Below are 17,283 nucleotides of genomic sequence, written 5' to 3'. Positions count from 1 at the left end.
ACCGTCACATTATAACGCTCCCACGGCTGAAAGGGCGAACACATTTGGTCTCAGGTTGTTAGTCGAGCGCACTAACCACCTGGCCATGCCAGGCCGTCAATATACTAATTAACAACTTGTACACTGCTAAATTAGGGACGACTAGCGCAGATAGCCTTCGTGTAGTTTTGCGCAAAATTCAGAACAAACAAACAGACAGTGTGTGTATATTAAGATTAAGACTATGCTGTTCTACATGACCTCAACACGTTATGGTTAATATATATTGTAGAAATAGTTATATTTCTAAAAGGTACTGCGCACCCAACTGGAAGTAAAGGATAGTTAAAACGATGACGAGGACTCAAACAGATCAATCATGCGTGATAATTTGTTTCCTCTTTATCATTCGTAATTAAAAATTATGATGTCATATCTTCCGATTATTTCATTATTTCAAGCCAAGTACGAGCAACAATGTTTATTAAATGCATGATTCGTGTGTGTGAGTGTATTCATTTCGTATAGCGGTGTAGTGACAGTTTCTGTGTTAAGAATCGTGAGTTGATCGTACAGAAATTGCTATGGTTGAGTGGGAAACTTTAAGCAAAGAAAATCCGCTAGACCAGTTTCTAGTTAAAACTTTGCTTATGTTTAGGGTTCGATTTTGTGCTCCGAGAGACGCAGTGAAACTCCCAAAATGTTGTTTTGGTGTTGGTGAGTGGTTTCCCAAAGCAAGACTACTTTTATTCAAGGTTATTCCATTTTGACATTGATGTGCACTTTAAGAATGGCTGTAAACAAGTCTATGACATCTAGGACACTCTGCGCACCTAGTAGAAACAATAAATGTACTTCAACTATTTCTTATGACTTTCGTTGGTTGACTAATTCCGTCAACCAGTGAACGACAATAAAAGCGGTTATGGTAAGAATAACAAAGTTTTATTACTACTATTATTACTGTTTTGACTAATGACCTGGTGGTTAAGGCGCTCAATTCGCAATCTGAAGGTCGCGGGTTCGAATTCTCGTCACCGAACATACTCGCCCTTTCATCCGTGGGGGCGTTATAACGTAACAGCCAATCTCACTATTTGTTGGTAAAAGAGTAGCCCAAGAGTTGGCGATGGGTGGTGTTTACTAGCTGCTTTTCCTCTCGTTTATCACTGCTAAATTAGGGACGGATCGTGCAAATAACCCTCGTGTAGTTTTGCGCAAAATTCAAACTTTTGACTGGATTCTAACGTTTTGGAGGACCTCTCTTATTCTTCGCTTTAACTTCAAATAGGAACCTCATGGTGACTGCATCCAAAACGTTTGTATTTCATGCAAAAATCACACTTCCCAACCTTGCACTTACAAGTGACACTAGGGTAAACATAACTTTCGACCATTCTCCTAATGTATATTGATTAGTTTAGCATTGAAGACTGGTGCAACCCTGCATTCAACTAAAGAAGAAACTATATATACGTTCAAGAATCCGAAATTCTGCGTGTAACGTAGCTACTCAGATTACTATTCTAGTACTAGAGTTTACTTTATTATTCTTATTGTTATTCAACTATTACATCCTGTTTCTATAATAATGATGATAATTTTCAAAATATTACAGTTTTAATTGCGTGTAACAATAACATAGATCTTTGGAATGATCAGAAATATACCTCAAAATGTTATCGGCTTAAGTCTCTAACATAACATTATACACATACCACTGTTTATGTAATATAACAACCTGAATGAACCTACATTAGGCCTACATGAATAATTGCTTTTACGTTCAATTTTCGGAACTATGTCCCTTCGAAATATCGGACTATAACCAAAACTACACCAACGTCCTTCTGCATGATTTGGTATGAGTGATAATGATGAAAGATTAGGTTCCGTTACTACTGACACGAATTTTCATTTAAAGAGGAAAAAATAAAATAGATATCATTCTTTCTACAACAGTTTTGCTAACTTGAAGCTTTAATTTTTAAACGTATAATAGTTTTAATACCCTATGCGTAAAACATGTGGCCTGACAGGATGTTGCTGTAGTTAACTGAAGAAACTGCGCTTAAAAAAACAAAAAAAATTGTATTTTTGTGCGGCAGCATTATACCCATTAGGTTTGAAACATTGTTGAGTCTCGCAAAGCAAACAAAACCTAAAAAAATTCTAAGTTTTACAACTTACACAGTGCACAGTTGCAAATATTGATTTTGTAAACAAGTACTTTTCTGGAGTATCATGATGTAGTTCTCTAAATTTGGGTGGGCGTAAACATAAAAAATAAAAACAGGATCACGTATGCCTTTTTAACATGTCTGAAACATGTGCAGGCTTTCCACATCTTACTGTCGTAATGCTAGGGTAAATATTTATGTCATAAAGTCTCTCCTAAGTAGCTGTATTTACTCGGAAATATCAAAAAAGGTTTGTCTTCTGAAGAACAGTTTTAATCAAGGCTCTAAGCCCTTGCAATCAATTTGTGGGGAATTCGTAGTATGTATTATTTTTTTTTTACCAACAAAGTTGGTTGACTGGATTCGTAGTATGTATTATTATTTTTTACCAACAATGTAAGTTGTCTGGATTCGTAGTGTGTAAACTACACACCTCAGCCATTGAACAGATTCTAATTCCAGCATTAACCACAGATTCTACGCTTCTGTTCAGAGTAGCATACTCTTAGGTAAGTTTACAGATGTATGTTACACATCCGATTACTTGTACTTAGTTAGGAGAGTTGCGTTAATATTCTAAAGTTTGATGATATAACTAAATAGTGGTTTGGAGCAGGACAAGTGAAAGTGTAAACAGTATATTAATTAAGATATCACAATAATATTTTTTTAAATGATACTAAGTTTCACAACAAAAACTTTTTATGGAACTAAACTTTTATATTTTGACGTATTATATGCAAGGAACCTAAAATACATAAACAAATATACCACCTGAAAACAAAACCTATAAAATATTAGTTTTGGCCGCCAGGGAGGAGGAACCTAGCATTATTTTAGTAGTATCTGACCGCTTGAGATTCGTATGGTCTAAACATATAAAAGACCAGTACATTTCTTCGATTTCTTAAAACCACATTTCCATAAAAAAAAGGGGGTGTATCTCAAATAAGTAACTGTGCACGAGAATATTAAACAACAGTAAAGCTTCAATATCTTAAAGGTAATATTTAAGAATTTGAGGTTTTATACTAGTTTAATATTCTCGTACATAGTTACTCGCTTAAAGGTGTTATTGAACGACTGTAGAGCTTCATTTATTCTGTTAAAGGTATGCTTTAAGCGAGTAACTGTGTACGAGAATATTAAACTAGTGTAAAGTCTCAACATCTTAAAAGTTTGTCTCCAGCAAGTAACTGTGAACGAGAATATTAAAATAGTGTAAAACCTCAAATTCTTAAATGATTACCTTTAAGATATTGAAGCTTTACTGTCGTTTAATGTTTTAAAGGTGTTCCTGAAGCAAATAAATGTGTACGAGAATATTAGACTAGTGTAAAACCTTAGCATCTTAAAGGTATGCCTGAAGCAAGTAACTGTGTACGAGAATATTAAACTAGTGTAAAGCCTTAACCTCTTAAAGGTATACTGAAGCAAGTAACTGTGTACGAGAATATTAAACTAGTGTAAAACCTTAGCATCTTAAAGGTATACTGAAGCAAGTAACTGTGTACGAGGATATTAGACTAGTGTAAAACCTTAGCATCTTAAAGGTATGCCTGAAGCAAGTAACTGTGTACGAGAATATTAAACTAGTGTAAAGCCTTTACCTCTTAAAGGTATACTGAAGCAAGTAACTGTGTACGAGAATATTAGACTAGTGTAAAACCTTAGCATCTTAAAGGTATACTGAAGCAAGTAACTGTGTTTCAAAACACAGTTAGATACTATACCGTCTACTCAGAAATGAAGTCAAAACTGGAAAATCGTTGACAAAAACACTTTTGAGTTCAAACCTAAATTATTCGATTCTGATAGCCTGAAATGAAACACTTAATTGTTAAAGTTTTTAATTTAACTTGCTTATTGATTCATTATTTAAATGATATGCATGCCATTTGGTGTAAACATTCTGTCGAGACATTCCAAGCGCGTACTATACTCACCAATTTATAAAATATGAAACTAATATTCTGAGATGTTGACTTTTGTGTTGTTACTTCTCTTATATACAAAAGCACTTAATCACCCTAAATATTAAATTGAATAACAACTATATATTAAAAATGGGAACAGTTTAAAACAAAATTCAACATACATATAAAGACAACGTTCTAATAACAATAATATTATCATTATAAGGTGTCGCTCTAATTTCTATTAGTATTCTAAGGTAGCATCCTAGTTAACAATAAAATTTTTATTATAAGGTGTCACCCTAGTTTATTGTAGTATTATAAGGCAGCACCCTAGTTAACAATAAAATTTTTATCATGAGGTGTCACCCTAGTTTATTGTAGCATTATAAGGTAGTATCCTAGTTAACAATAAAAATTTTATACATAAGGTGTCACCCTAGTTTATTGTAGCATTATAAGGTAGTATCCTAGTTAACAATAAAAATTTTATACATAAGGTGTCACCCTAGTTTATTGTCGCATTATAAGGTACCACCCTAGTTAACAGTAAAATTTTTATCATAAGTAAAGTGTCGCTTTAGTTTATTGTAGTATTATAAGGTAGCACCATAGTTAACAGTAATATTCTTATTACATGATAGCGCTCTCGTACCAGGGAGTATGTATATTACAATGAATAGCTTATTTTTTGTGCTTGTCGTCATACTTTATCTTTTTTACATGTGAATGACTCACGTTGCTCAGACGTTTTACGTGGCCTCCTGTAAACATATTTTAATAGAATCTTTACCTTAGATGAAACATAGTTGGACTCCTCACAGATACAGCGTCATCTATTAATTGCAGCATGTGTGGGCAGCTTCCTAATAAAAATGTTCCAATTGTTTCTTTCTTTTTTTAGACCCTTATTACGGCGAACGGAAGCTACCACTTACCGAAAGCCGGCTCCTAGCTCATACTTCAGAATGGGTGAGGTAATACTACACACCTCCAAATCTGATCGGTTCAGTGGCTAAATCTTTAGAGTGAAATCGTCTAGCCATCAATTATCTTTCCACATCGTGATAGCTTTGCAGTTAAGATCCTTTATGGCTGTTAAACATCTGCTACTGATTCTCATATACCGTTCTTTAAAAAATTCGCTCCACTTAAACTGAAAAATCACCGTTTCACTGGAATTCCAAGTTTTGTCGTATACATAATCTAAAATTGATAATTTTTTCTGTTACTTTCAATTATGAAAAACTACGATATGACCATTTTCGTTAGGCTGATGTGAAAATTAACTACAGTGCAATATATGATACTAATTCTTATCGTCATTTACAGTGACAGGATATTTATGAAACAGCTACTCATTTCTAACACAGAAATGTTCCTGCTGGGTCTCTGCGATTATTCAGCTGTTTTTGGCTGTCACAACCTGGAAACGAGATTATTTACACACAATGTCAAAACGTGTTCCACGATTAAGATGTATCGGCTTTTCAAAGACCTTAACTTTGTGGATGAGGGTGGGGAGGGACTGTGAATTCAACTGTTCGTCCCTTTTTCCCCGCCTCTCTTCGAAATGATAAAAGGATATCAAAGTCCTATGTGGCAAAACTAGTTTCACGCAGTTCTGTTTGTTAAGAGGCAGATAGCGTTTAGGATGTAGTTGATGTAAAGAATTTTCCAGGATCCCACTGACACGACATGTTTTCCCAGTAGCTCACCAGAGTGTGTGGTCGACCAGTTAAACCGAATAAATCTTCAAGGTCAATAGCAGCTGGCATTTGAAGAACCTATTATATATTCATACATCTGCTGTCGAAATTCTTTGATAATGGGTTAAACTTTGTGCTGACTGTACTGACGGACGTTAAGAAACGCCTCTGAGTCCGATAAAAATATTTTCAAGACGTTTTTCTCCATTTAAAATAAATTGAACAGAAGAAGTTGGCGGTTCTCTTCTCCTCAGTTTCCGAGAAAAGTTGACGGTTGTATATCATTTTCAAAACAGCCTTGTTCGCCAAGTAGTAATCAATATGACCAAAAATCTTAGTCTCACAGTGGAAATAAAAATGGCGTTCAGCCTTTGTCGCATTTGTACTACTAATAATTATTATTATTTGACAAGAAACTAAACAATTTTTACAGGCAACTCGTTCTCTGAGCAAGTTATATTTCTGATTCTTTCATAGAACTGAAATTTTGACAAAATTGTCATTTTTATTCGTGTTAAAGTTGCTCTTTTTTAGAACTACATGACAACACTTGTTAAATGTAACTGGATAAATGACACTGTATATCTGTAATAAAAAATGTTTGGAGCTGAAATGAGCTTCTCAGATTCTTGAAATTATAGGAAACACATTGAAAACTATTTTCATGTGTAAATAGATATATAACCAGATATATAACTGATGTCAGTATGTTGACATGTCAGAAGAAAAATCGAAATCCAGAGAAGAATAATTAAAGAAATTTTTAATTTGTAACGTCATGATATAAAGATATACGTGAAAAGTAATTCGAACAATTTTAACACTTGTTTAAAAGGAGTTAGCTGTGTATTGAAAAAGTCGACTTATAACTGGAAGTAGATGAAACTTTCTTATGCTGGAAAGATATAGCTCTAATATTCGCCAGGAACCCTTTCTTTAACCAACGTGTAAATTGAAATTCTGTAGTGTTTGTGTAAGAAAGTAATATGTAAAATAAAATATTTAGATTTGGTAATGAAAATTTTCGGTCATCACTTACTTTTATACTAAGATGGTGAATGGTATTCTAGCTATTAACGTTTAAAATTCTTGTAATCTAATGATGTTGTAGTTATCATTTTGTTATTATTTTAATTCACATAAAACTACTTATCGAGACTAATCCTCCACTAGATCAACTAATCGATTCCTCATTTAATCCCTAATTTTATCTTAATTTTTGTGAATCTTTTTATTCTTTTGAGTATAGTCTTCCCTTAAAATGTGTCCTGTGTAGTTAACAATTAAATTTAAAACTTAAGGCACAAAAAGGTAAATAACTAAATTACAATCTGACTAAACGAGAAAGGAAAGGACTGAATAGGAAGGCTTGTTTTGAATTTGGCGCTAACCGTCCCTAATTTAGCAGTGATAAACTAGAGGGAAGGGTTTGTTTGTTTGTTTTTGAATTTCGCGCAAAGCTACACGAGGGCTATCTGCGCCAGCCGTCCCTAATTTAGCAGGGATAAACTAGAAGAAAAGGAGCTAATAAACGCCACCCACCGCCAACTCTTAGGCTACTCTTTTACTAACGAATAGTGGGATTGACCGTTACATTATAACTCCCCCTCGTCTGAAAGGGCGAGCATGTTCGATGTGATGGGGAGAATAGGAATGGTTGAGGCAGCTAAAATATTGTTAAAAAAAACTTGATATTTTTTTAAAACCCCATGAGAGATCAGTTTAGTTTTTATACCGCATTAAAAAATGTTTATGTTGATAATGTCAAATTTTCTCTGTAAATAGGAGCGAGTTCTTAAATGTGTCTAGTATAATCATACTATTATCCTCGGCCCAGCATGGCCAGGTGGTTAGGGTGCTCGACTCGTAATCTGAGAGTCGCGGGTTCAAATCCCCATCACACCAAACATACTCGCCCTTGCAGCCGTGGGGGCGTTATAATGTGACGGTCAATCCCACTATTCGTTGGTAAAATAGTAGCCCAAGATTTGGCAGTGGGTGGTGATGACTAGTTGCCTTCCCTCTAGTCTTACACTGCAAAATTAGGGACGGCTAGCGCAAATAGCCCTCGTGTAGCTTTGCGCGAAATTCAAAACAAACTATTATCCTCAATTAAATCATATCTAAAGACGTTAAGATACCACCGTATCCCGGTAGGTAGATAGCAGTAGTTTTGCGCTAAAACAAATAAACAAAAAAATACCATTATGTGATGTATCTGTGGCTCATATTAGGTTTTGAAGGCATGAGAGATACAAAAAATAGTTCTTAATAAAAGTTACAAATATGTTTTATCTGGAATTGTATTGTTTTAAAAATGCATAGAAAATATGATGGTAGTGGTTTTCTTTTTTTTTAATTATGTTTATTAATGAAATCATGTTAACTGTTAAGGATTTAGTTTATTATTCAGCAATGATGCATTTGACTTGCCATTGTGATATAACAGCAGAGACTTACAAACCATTTGTTGTCAAATTAATGTCATTGTCGCAACAGTACTTCTTTAAATACAGGATTTCCACAATAATACAAAATAATTTTACTCGCAGACACCGAAATCTTGTAACTTCACTTGAATTAGGCCTAACATTAGTTAAGCCTTTATTAAGTACGGCTTATATTCGACGAAGAGATAAATTAACACTGTAACTTGTGTACGTTTTTTGCTTTACTTTAGTTGGTGCTGAACTTTACCGTTTTTAATACTATCAATAAATAAACCTACAATGTTATTCTTCGACCTAACTTTAGACCTTTTTTCAAAACTTTGATTAGCTTTTAATATGTTGTACAAAATGTCTACTAAAGTATATTTACATCCGCCTTTTGTTTACATCCATTGGAATGAAGGTGCGCGCGCATTTTCAGGACAGACAAAAACTGAGTATTATTATAACAGATTTAGTAAACCTTTTTTTTGTTCTTCTGAGAGAATAGTCTGTAACCCAATAATGACGTCTTTTTAGTTTTTAATATGAGTATTAACAGTAATAATACATTTGATTTTTAATGAAAGTTTAGTTTGTAGCTCACTAATACCGTATTTGCTTTTCTATTGAGAGTTTAGTTTGAGAGCCCAGTTATTTTTTATTGCGACTCTATTTTGTAGCCCAGTATTGATAATTTTGGTTTTTTTTAGTACTAGCCTAGTTAGTGAACCCAGTAACGTCCTTTTTTTAGAGTTAGTTTTTCGGCCAGTAATGGTATCTCTGTTTTGTTTGTTGTTACTGAGACTTCAGTTTGTAGCCTGATAATAGTAACTTTGTTGTTTTTTACTTACAGTTTAGTTTATAGCCCAGTCAGTTATTTTTGTTTATATTGTGCTAATAGTATATAGCTCAGTAATGCTATTTTTGTTTTTAAGTGAAAGTTTAATTTGTAACCCAGTAATGGTATCTTTGTTGTTGTTTTTACTGAAAGGTTACTTTGTAGCCTGGTATGGGTGTCTTTTTTTTGTTGTTGTTATTTTCACTCAGAGGTTAGTTTGTAGCCCATTAATGGTATCTTTGTTGCTGTTATTATTTTTACTCAGAGGTTAGTTTATAGCCCAGTAATGGTATCTTTGTTGCTGTTATTATTTTTACTGAGAGGTTAGTTTATAGAGGCTATAATATAATCTCAGTAAAAATATAGAACTAAACCCTCACTAGAAAGCAAAAAAAACAAATTACAGCTACACAAATTATACTTTCTGTAAAAAACAAAGATACCATTACCAGGCTACAAACTAACCTCTCAGTAAAAATATCAACAACAACAACGATACCATTACTGGGCTACAAACTAATCTCTCAATAAAAATAACAACAGCAACAAAGATACCATTACTGGGCTATAAACTAACCTCTGAGTAAAAATAATAACAGCAACAAAGATACCATTACTGGGCTACAAACTAACCTCTCAGTAAAAATAACAACAACAACAAAGATACCATTACTGGGCTACAAACTAATCTCTCAATAAAAATAACAACAACAACAAAGTTACCATTACTGGAGTAACTTAGTAATACTATCTTTGTTATTTTACTGAGGGTTTGGTTTGTAACCTAATAATAAATATTAACTTCCGATCAGAGCAAGCTAACTACTTAGAGCGAAGGTGAAAATCAACCTGGTAATGAGTAAAGCTAATTATACTTTTCTTGCGTTTTTACATCAAGCTAACTACTTAGAGCGAAGGTGAAAATCAACCTGGTAATGAGTAAAGCTAATTATACTTTTCTTGCGTTTTTACATCAAGCTAACTACTTAGAGCGAAGGTGAAAATCAACCTGGTAATGAGTAAAGCTAATTATATTTTTCTTGCGTTTTTACATTTTAAGATTAGAATGTTTCATCAGTTGGGTACTGTTAAATTTATAGCAGAGAACAGCGTTTAATGGATTAGTGGCTATTTTATATATAAACTATATAAATCAATATGCAAAAATGGTACTTCTGTGCAAACGTTTGTAAAATCTGACGAAGTAGAACACACGTTTGTTTGTTTTAGTTTCTGCTCGCACCCGAATCCTTATCATTACAACCAGTTTTACATGCAAACCAAGATTTCGGGAATTCCTACTCTACAACCTCTACCGTTTCCACTTTATTACTGTTCCCCAAATTTTTTCATCGGGAATCTAGTGATAAAATAGTTGAATAGCATGGTTCGTGGCGATGTCAAATAATTTTTGAAATGATTTCTCGAAGTGTGAAATTCGAAAGACTGTAAATTTACTTCACAGCGGGGTATTTTGCGCTGCGTGAATTTTATCAACTGGAAATCAGTGGAGCAAAGAGAATCCTGCAGCGGATTTACTGACACTAAATGTTGCCGACTGACACCGAAGCAATCTGCCAGTGTCAGATATATTTCCTGCAGAAAATGATCACGGATTCGAAACTGTTTGAATGCGAAGTTGTTGTACAGCCAATAAAAACCTTGACATATGTCATATACGTTAGTACAATGCGGTATGATGAGATTATACAGAGATAATCCTATTTATACGTGTCAAAATAGCACACGTAAAATTGCTGAGCAACAAGGACATCGGCTTCTTCTGGTGGAAGTTGGTAAACACGCACTAAATGGTATAATAAGCTTCCTAGGTTGTCATCTATAGAGTAAATATTTCATGTGGAGAGGAAGGAGGGTCGCTTGACCTGACATTCTGTGGATTATTCAATGTTAGGTATTCTGCTCTAGCGTGTTATTAATGCAACTGAAGTTATAGGCTTGGGAGTATAAAGTCTATAATACACTTGGTCGAATTGGTTTATTTGAAGGAATTAAGACCAACATTGTTTTGGTTGCTAACCTTTTTCCTAATTGTTATAAATCAACTCATAGCTTAATGGTTAGCGTATCAAACTAGAGGCCTATGAATCTCGGGTTCGATACGTATCACTACCAACACGTTATTCGGTTAAGAGTAGACGCTACATACGGAGGGTGCTTACGACTGGTTTTCTTCCCTCTAGTGTGCAGTTAAAAACTAGAAACGGCTTCTACTAGTCGCTTAGCCCATTTCGTGCATAAGGTGCCATCCACGTTAACAATCAAACGAACCAACCAACTCAACAATGCTACAGAAAGTTACACTATCATCGCTCAACTACAAATGATAAGTAAAACTTCAATGTATTTCTCATATTTGTGAGTACAGTTTGGTGTAAATTAGTTAGTTCTATAAGTTTCGGGATATAGTGATAGTTATAAAACACGCTATGCACACACGAACCAAAAAATTTCAGCTAATGCAAGACAACAAAAACACATGTCACAACTGGCAGGTAGTGAATTATTTTGTTGTTCTTTTATTATACCTTATTCAACAGAAATATAGTTCAAAGAGCGATAAAACTTAAATCATAACGTTTCTGTAATTTTTTCCTCATAGGCGACATCAATGGGATGGTCATTTACTACATCCTTGACGACCTGGAGAACGCCACGAGTGACATCTTCCATTTCAAAGTTGTTGATGCAGGTATGTTGTTTTATTGCATTACTTATTTCGTGATGCCGTTGTAACAAGTCTATATATATAATAACGATAAAATGATTTTACTGGGTGTGATTACGTCAGTATTCAAAATGTGAAATATATTGTACTTCTGTCTAATCAAAATGGTCTTAACCAAGAAATTAATGTTTTTATTTTTAAGTCTTACAAACAAAATTTTCAATTAAAGGAAATTATTATTTAAAAGACTATAAACTACCAAAATACATTTGTATTCATAATAAATCAACAAGAAACTCTTAGTGAGTAAACTGAAAGACATTAACCCTAGAATCACCGATAGGATCTGTATTCCGTCAGTTTTTAAGTACATTTTTATAAACTATTTAAGCATCAAATTGCTTGTGGGTTCGTGATTTTTGTTGATGACAGGGTTCCTAATAACGTATGAGTCACACACACACACAGAGAGAACTTTAAAGCACCTACAGCATTGCAATCAATTCCCTGTTTGCTGCTAGAGTCCCCAGCGTATTTTCACGGATGAGAGATTTCACTCGTTTTCTTTGTGTCAATTTTTTATATACTGAGTGCTGTAACAGGTGAAAATATAAAATTACTAAACATTATGCAATATGTAGGCCCACCCGTAGTGAACAGTATTGAAATAAGTCAGTAATTTCAGGTTTAAACCGAAAAAGAACGTATAAATCTGTTAAGGGTCATTCATTTGACAAGAAATTCTAGTACAATTTTTATTTTTCAAGTGTAATAGCGAAAGATATATGTATTTGCAGGCTTAAGAAGAAAAGTTTAGAAAACTGTAAACGATTGAAGTTGGAGTAATAGCTTTAGTGCAATTTACTTGTATTTAGTTAATCCTGTTGGAAAAATAAGTTCGGCTTCATCACCCAAAGTGTTAGTTCTTTTCTGCTGGACACTGGTGACTGATGGCGCTGGAAACGCTGTTTAGAACGGACACCATCAGTCCACTCTATCACGTTATCGATCATCGACCACACCTACACCTCTCAACGCAAGTGCGTTGCCATCCTACCAAATTTCATTGTCAACCAATGCTGTTACTGGTCTTGTATTTAAAAATAAGCGACAAGAAAACTATAACAAAGGTCAGGTGGCGCTTTCAGAGTATGAGATCGACTTGTGGGAAAGACACTACTGTGTCGAAGGTTTGTTCTTTGTAATTTATTTGTAGGAATAGAAAGAAAAATGGTGCAAAGGTAAACATTCGAAATGTGTTATGGTATTGGATTCTTATTAATTGAGATTTTAAACCAACGCAGTTCATATATACATCATAATTGATGGAATTTTCAAAAAATATGCGAAATAAGTAGAAGTAAAAATGTATCGAATATATTTTCACAGTAATTGCAGTTTGTCATAGACGCCATTGTTTATAGATCTACATTTAGGGTTAGATTATCGTAGACACCTAACCCTGAGGGGGGGGGGTAGGAAGGGGACGTGCTCCCCTTGTATGTTGACTGCAGAGGGGACAAAGTATAATGGTCCTCCACTTTTCCGTTTAATGTTATTTATTTTCTTTTTTTACTACTCTCACCCCAACACACACACATAAGGTGTTGGGTCTAATTATAACTTCATTACTTAAAACGTTTGGCTGTAATGTTGGGATATAACTCAACTTCATTACTTATAACGTTCGTCTGTAGTTTTGAGGTATAGTTCTACTTCATTACTTATAACGTCTTTTTGTATTATTAAAATATAAACCTGTTTTATTACGTATAATGTTTTTCCTGCGTTGTTGGGATAAACGTCTACGATCAACGAATGGTTGTCTTGAAGTACGTGTAAGGTTTGTTTGTATATAGCGTAAGGACATAAATTTGTTGTGATAAACGTCTACAATCAATGAATGGTTGTCGTGAAGTACGTGTAAGGTTTGTTTGTATATAGTGTAAGGACATAAATTTGTTGGGATAAACGTCTACAATCAACGAATGGTTGTCGTGAAGTACGTGTAAGGTTTGTTTGTATATAGTGTAAGGACATAAATTTGTTGGGATAAACGTCTACAATCAACGAATGGTTGTCTTAAAGTACGTGTAAGGTTTGTTTGTATATAGTGTAAGGACATAAATTTGTTGTGATAAACGTCTACAATTAATGAATGGTTGTCGTGAAGTACGTGTAAGGTTTGTTTGTATATAGCGTAAGGATATAAATTTGTTGTGATAAACGTGTATATTTAACGAACGATTCTTTATAATCTTGCATGAAATTTATCCGTTTGTGGTATAATTACTTCTTATTACCTGTTATGTGCTTCTGTTGGGATAAATGACATTATCATATATATAGTGCATAGCTGAATTGGGAAAATAAATTTTTTCGTACTTTCACAGACACCTTTTTCGTCCTGTGAATACTATTCTTCTGTTGTTCGACTTTGGAAAAATAAGTGAATTAATATTCAAACTTACAAATCTACAATTTCTTTACTATTGTAATAAATTATTTGTTAAATGCATATATGTATATGTATATATATATATATATATATATTTCTTGCCTAAGATTTCAACCCGAGACTTATCACACTTCAGACAAGTGCTCTCCCAACTGAACTAAAGGGTTAACCCCTAGTGCTTCTAAGTAAGTCATTTTAACTACTGAATCACTGAAATTACTACATTCCCCCCCCCCCCTCTCACAAACAAGGTCTGTCCTCGGGCCAAATTTCAAGGTTGTGGGACAATCCCACGTTAATGAAGGTAATTTTTTCCCGATCTTCTTATGTCGGATTTGAGACGGTGCTCCGTTACAACTCTACCAACTGGACTAAAGGTTAATCCCCTAACGCTTTCTAGTAGGTCACTTTATAACAATTCTAACAACCACACTATCTTCAAACTACGTTATAAGTTGAGATTAGAACCAAAACTATCGCTAACAGCGACAGTACGTAACTGATGTATCAATGCATTCTAATCACTATACGTTTTGGTGTTATTACTTTGCTTACTACTAGTATATTAAAATAGCTATATCAATTACAGGATTAAAGTTTACTACTGATCTACATAGGTAACTTGCTTTGATCGGAAGTTAATGATAATCGTTACTGTTATAAACCATTCCAACAATATTTATTTTGTTAAAGTAATTTTTGTTTTTATAGTTAAGCTGAAAAAAATATTCAAATGAAAAGTTTGGAGCACAGTTAGTTGTCAGATTGATATGCATACTAATACAACAGTTGACACTGATATATATATATATATATTAGGTTGTTTATGTAAGTTGTAAACACAGATGGGCTCCAAAATAATATATTTTACCATAGTTATAATAATCACCGCGTTTCATATATCGTGCGGCAAGCACGTGATCGAGATATTAAGAATCGGATAGATAGACAGACAAAAGCGTTTCAGATAGACAAGTAGAATACTTTTCCTGTTTAAGCTGTTTGTTCATCTCGATACATGAAATTCCATCTACGTGATTAAAAAAAAGGCGGAAATCGTAAGGTAATAGCTTTGCTGGTATGTATGTATAATGTATTTCACTGCATGGTATCTGACCTTGTAGTAACTACAAGCATAAAGAAAACAAAGCTAAATGTGCTTGTGATTCGGTTTGCGTCAAGGACGAAATAAAACTCTATAGGAAACTTAAAAGAAAACTTTTCACTGACAGATTTGCGAGAACGGAATCTGATCTTCGCACGAACTCATTCGTTCTATCAAACTATGATGTGGAATATTCTTTTTTAGGCCCTTTTCTACTTGTCTCATGATAGCGCCATCTGAAATCATTTCTTAGATGTTACTTCCGTTTATGAAATACTTTGTAAGCAAAAGAAGTACACTCAATATATTAGGAATGCTTCAATTGCAATTGTTTGTTAAATAACCGTGTCTTTAATCAATGTGTTTTTTTTGTCTAACTGCTGTATGTGTGTACGTGTACATGTGTCGAATATATTAAAAAAAAAAGATGAAGGTTTGCAGGTTGAACAAAAAGTAGTTCTAGAGAAGTTTTAAGCACAGCAAATTGCACAACGACTGAATGAAACTTCGTTCCACTTCTACATTCCTGGCTAAGCGTGATCTGGGAGTAAGCGTACAGAGATTGTGAATCCGAAGGTTCATGGTTCGAGTCACATGCCCCCCCCCCCAACACCTAATTAGTGGTGGGAATTAAAATTCGGAGACAGCTATGTGCGGGTAGTCCTTTGTGTAGCTTTATGTGAAAATTCTAAACAACAAACAATCCTACATTCCAGGCAGATGCAGTCCATAAAATCTTCAAATTCAGTACGTAAGCTAAGTATGAACAGAAATGAAATAAATAAGATAGGTAAAAAAAAAGAGCTAACACTAAAATGTCCCTGATTATGAAGATGAAACCGTGTGGTATAATACAATCAGTGTGTGGTGTCCGCTCTACACATGGAACCGTGTGGTATAATACAAGCAGTGTGTGGTATCCACTCTACACATGGAACCGTGTGGTATAATAGAAGCAGTGTGTGGTATCCGCTCTACACATGGAACCGTGTGGTATAATACAAGCAGTGTGTGGTATCCGCTCTACACATGGAACCGTGTGGTATAATACAAGCAGTGTGTGGTATCCGCTCTACACATGGAACCGTGTGGTATAATACAAGCAGTGTGTGGTATCCGCTCTACACATGGAACCGTGTGGTATAATACAAGCAGTGTGTGGTATCCGCTCTACACATGGAACCGTGTGGTATAATACAAGCAGTGTGTGATATCCGCTCCTACAAAGAACGTACTTGGCTTCGAGCCCAAATAAAAAGAAAAGAAAAAACCAACAAACATATCTCACTCTATCTATGAATAATTTCTAATTACAACCTCTAACTACAGGCTTACATGCCAAAGAAGGATCACATGGTTGAAACGCTTTAACGAATTTAACAACAGTACTAATGAAAGTTGAAATTAATACCTTGATAATTACAGTATTGTCAATAGTTGTTATTAATTATGATGATTCTTTTCCGGCGTAGAGTGTTGTTTATTTCAGCGGTTCTCAATATGTGGTCCACCAGTCCCACTTCGGGTAGTTCATGGAAAAATTGCATAATTACGAAAAGAAAGCGGCAGCATGGTGTATAGGTTCTGTTTTGGTCAAACGAGATAAATAATAAAAACGTTTGAGAACCGTGGTTTATTCGGTGTCAAGCTATTGAAAGTTGCTGATTACATCACTTTTAAGGTTATCTTATATCACTTTTAGGGTAATATTCATATCACTTTTAAGGTTACCTTCATATCAATTTTAGGGTTATCTTCATATCACTTTTAGGGTAATATTCATATCACTTTTAAGGTTATCTTCATATCACTTTTAGGGTAATATTCATATCACTTTTAAGGTTATCTTTATATCACTTTTAGGGTAATATTCATATCACTTTTAAGGTTATCTTTATATCACTTTTAGGGTAATATTCATATCACTTTTATGGTAACTACAATACCACTTTCAATACCGTAAATCAAAAAAGGTTT

At 34.2% G+C, this 17,283-nt stretch overlaps 1 protein-coding gene across 1 annotated transcript in view; it reads left to right on the top strand.

The window, feature by feature from the left end:
- LOC106462224 (FRAS1-related extracellular matrix protein 2-like) overlaps positions 1-17,283 on the top strand; it is a 137,721-nt gene that overhangs the window by 49,793 nt on the left and 70,645 nt on the right. The window contains exon 2 of the mRNA XM_013922123.2: positions 11,678-11,767. Within this exon, the coding sequence (XP_013777577.1) occupies positions 11,678-11,767 (90 nt within the window). The remainder of the gene's footprint in view (positions 1-11,677; positions 11,768-17,283) is intronic.

This window comes from Limulus polyphemus, unplaced genomic scaffold (assembly GCF_000517525.1).
Source record: "Limulus polyphemus unplaced genomic scaffold, Limulus_polyphemus-2.1.2 Scaffold1121, whole genome shotgun sequence".
NCBI classification, from domain to species: Eukaryota; Metazoa; Arthropoda; class Merostomata; order Xiphosura; family Limulidae; genus Limulus; species Limulus polyphemus.
The sequence above is the reverse complement of the archived record's forward strand: the minus strand, read 5'-3'. Positions and strand labels throughout refer to the sequence as shown.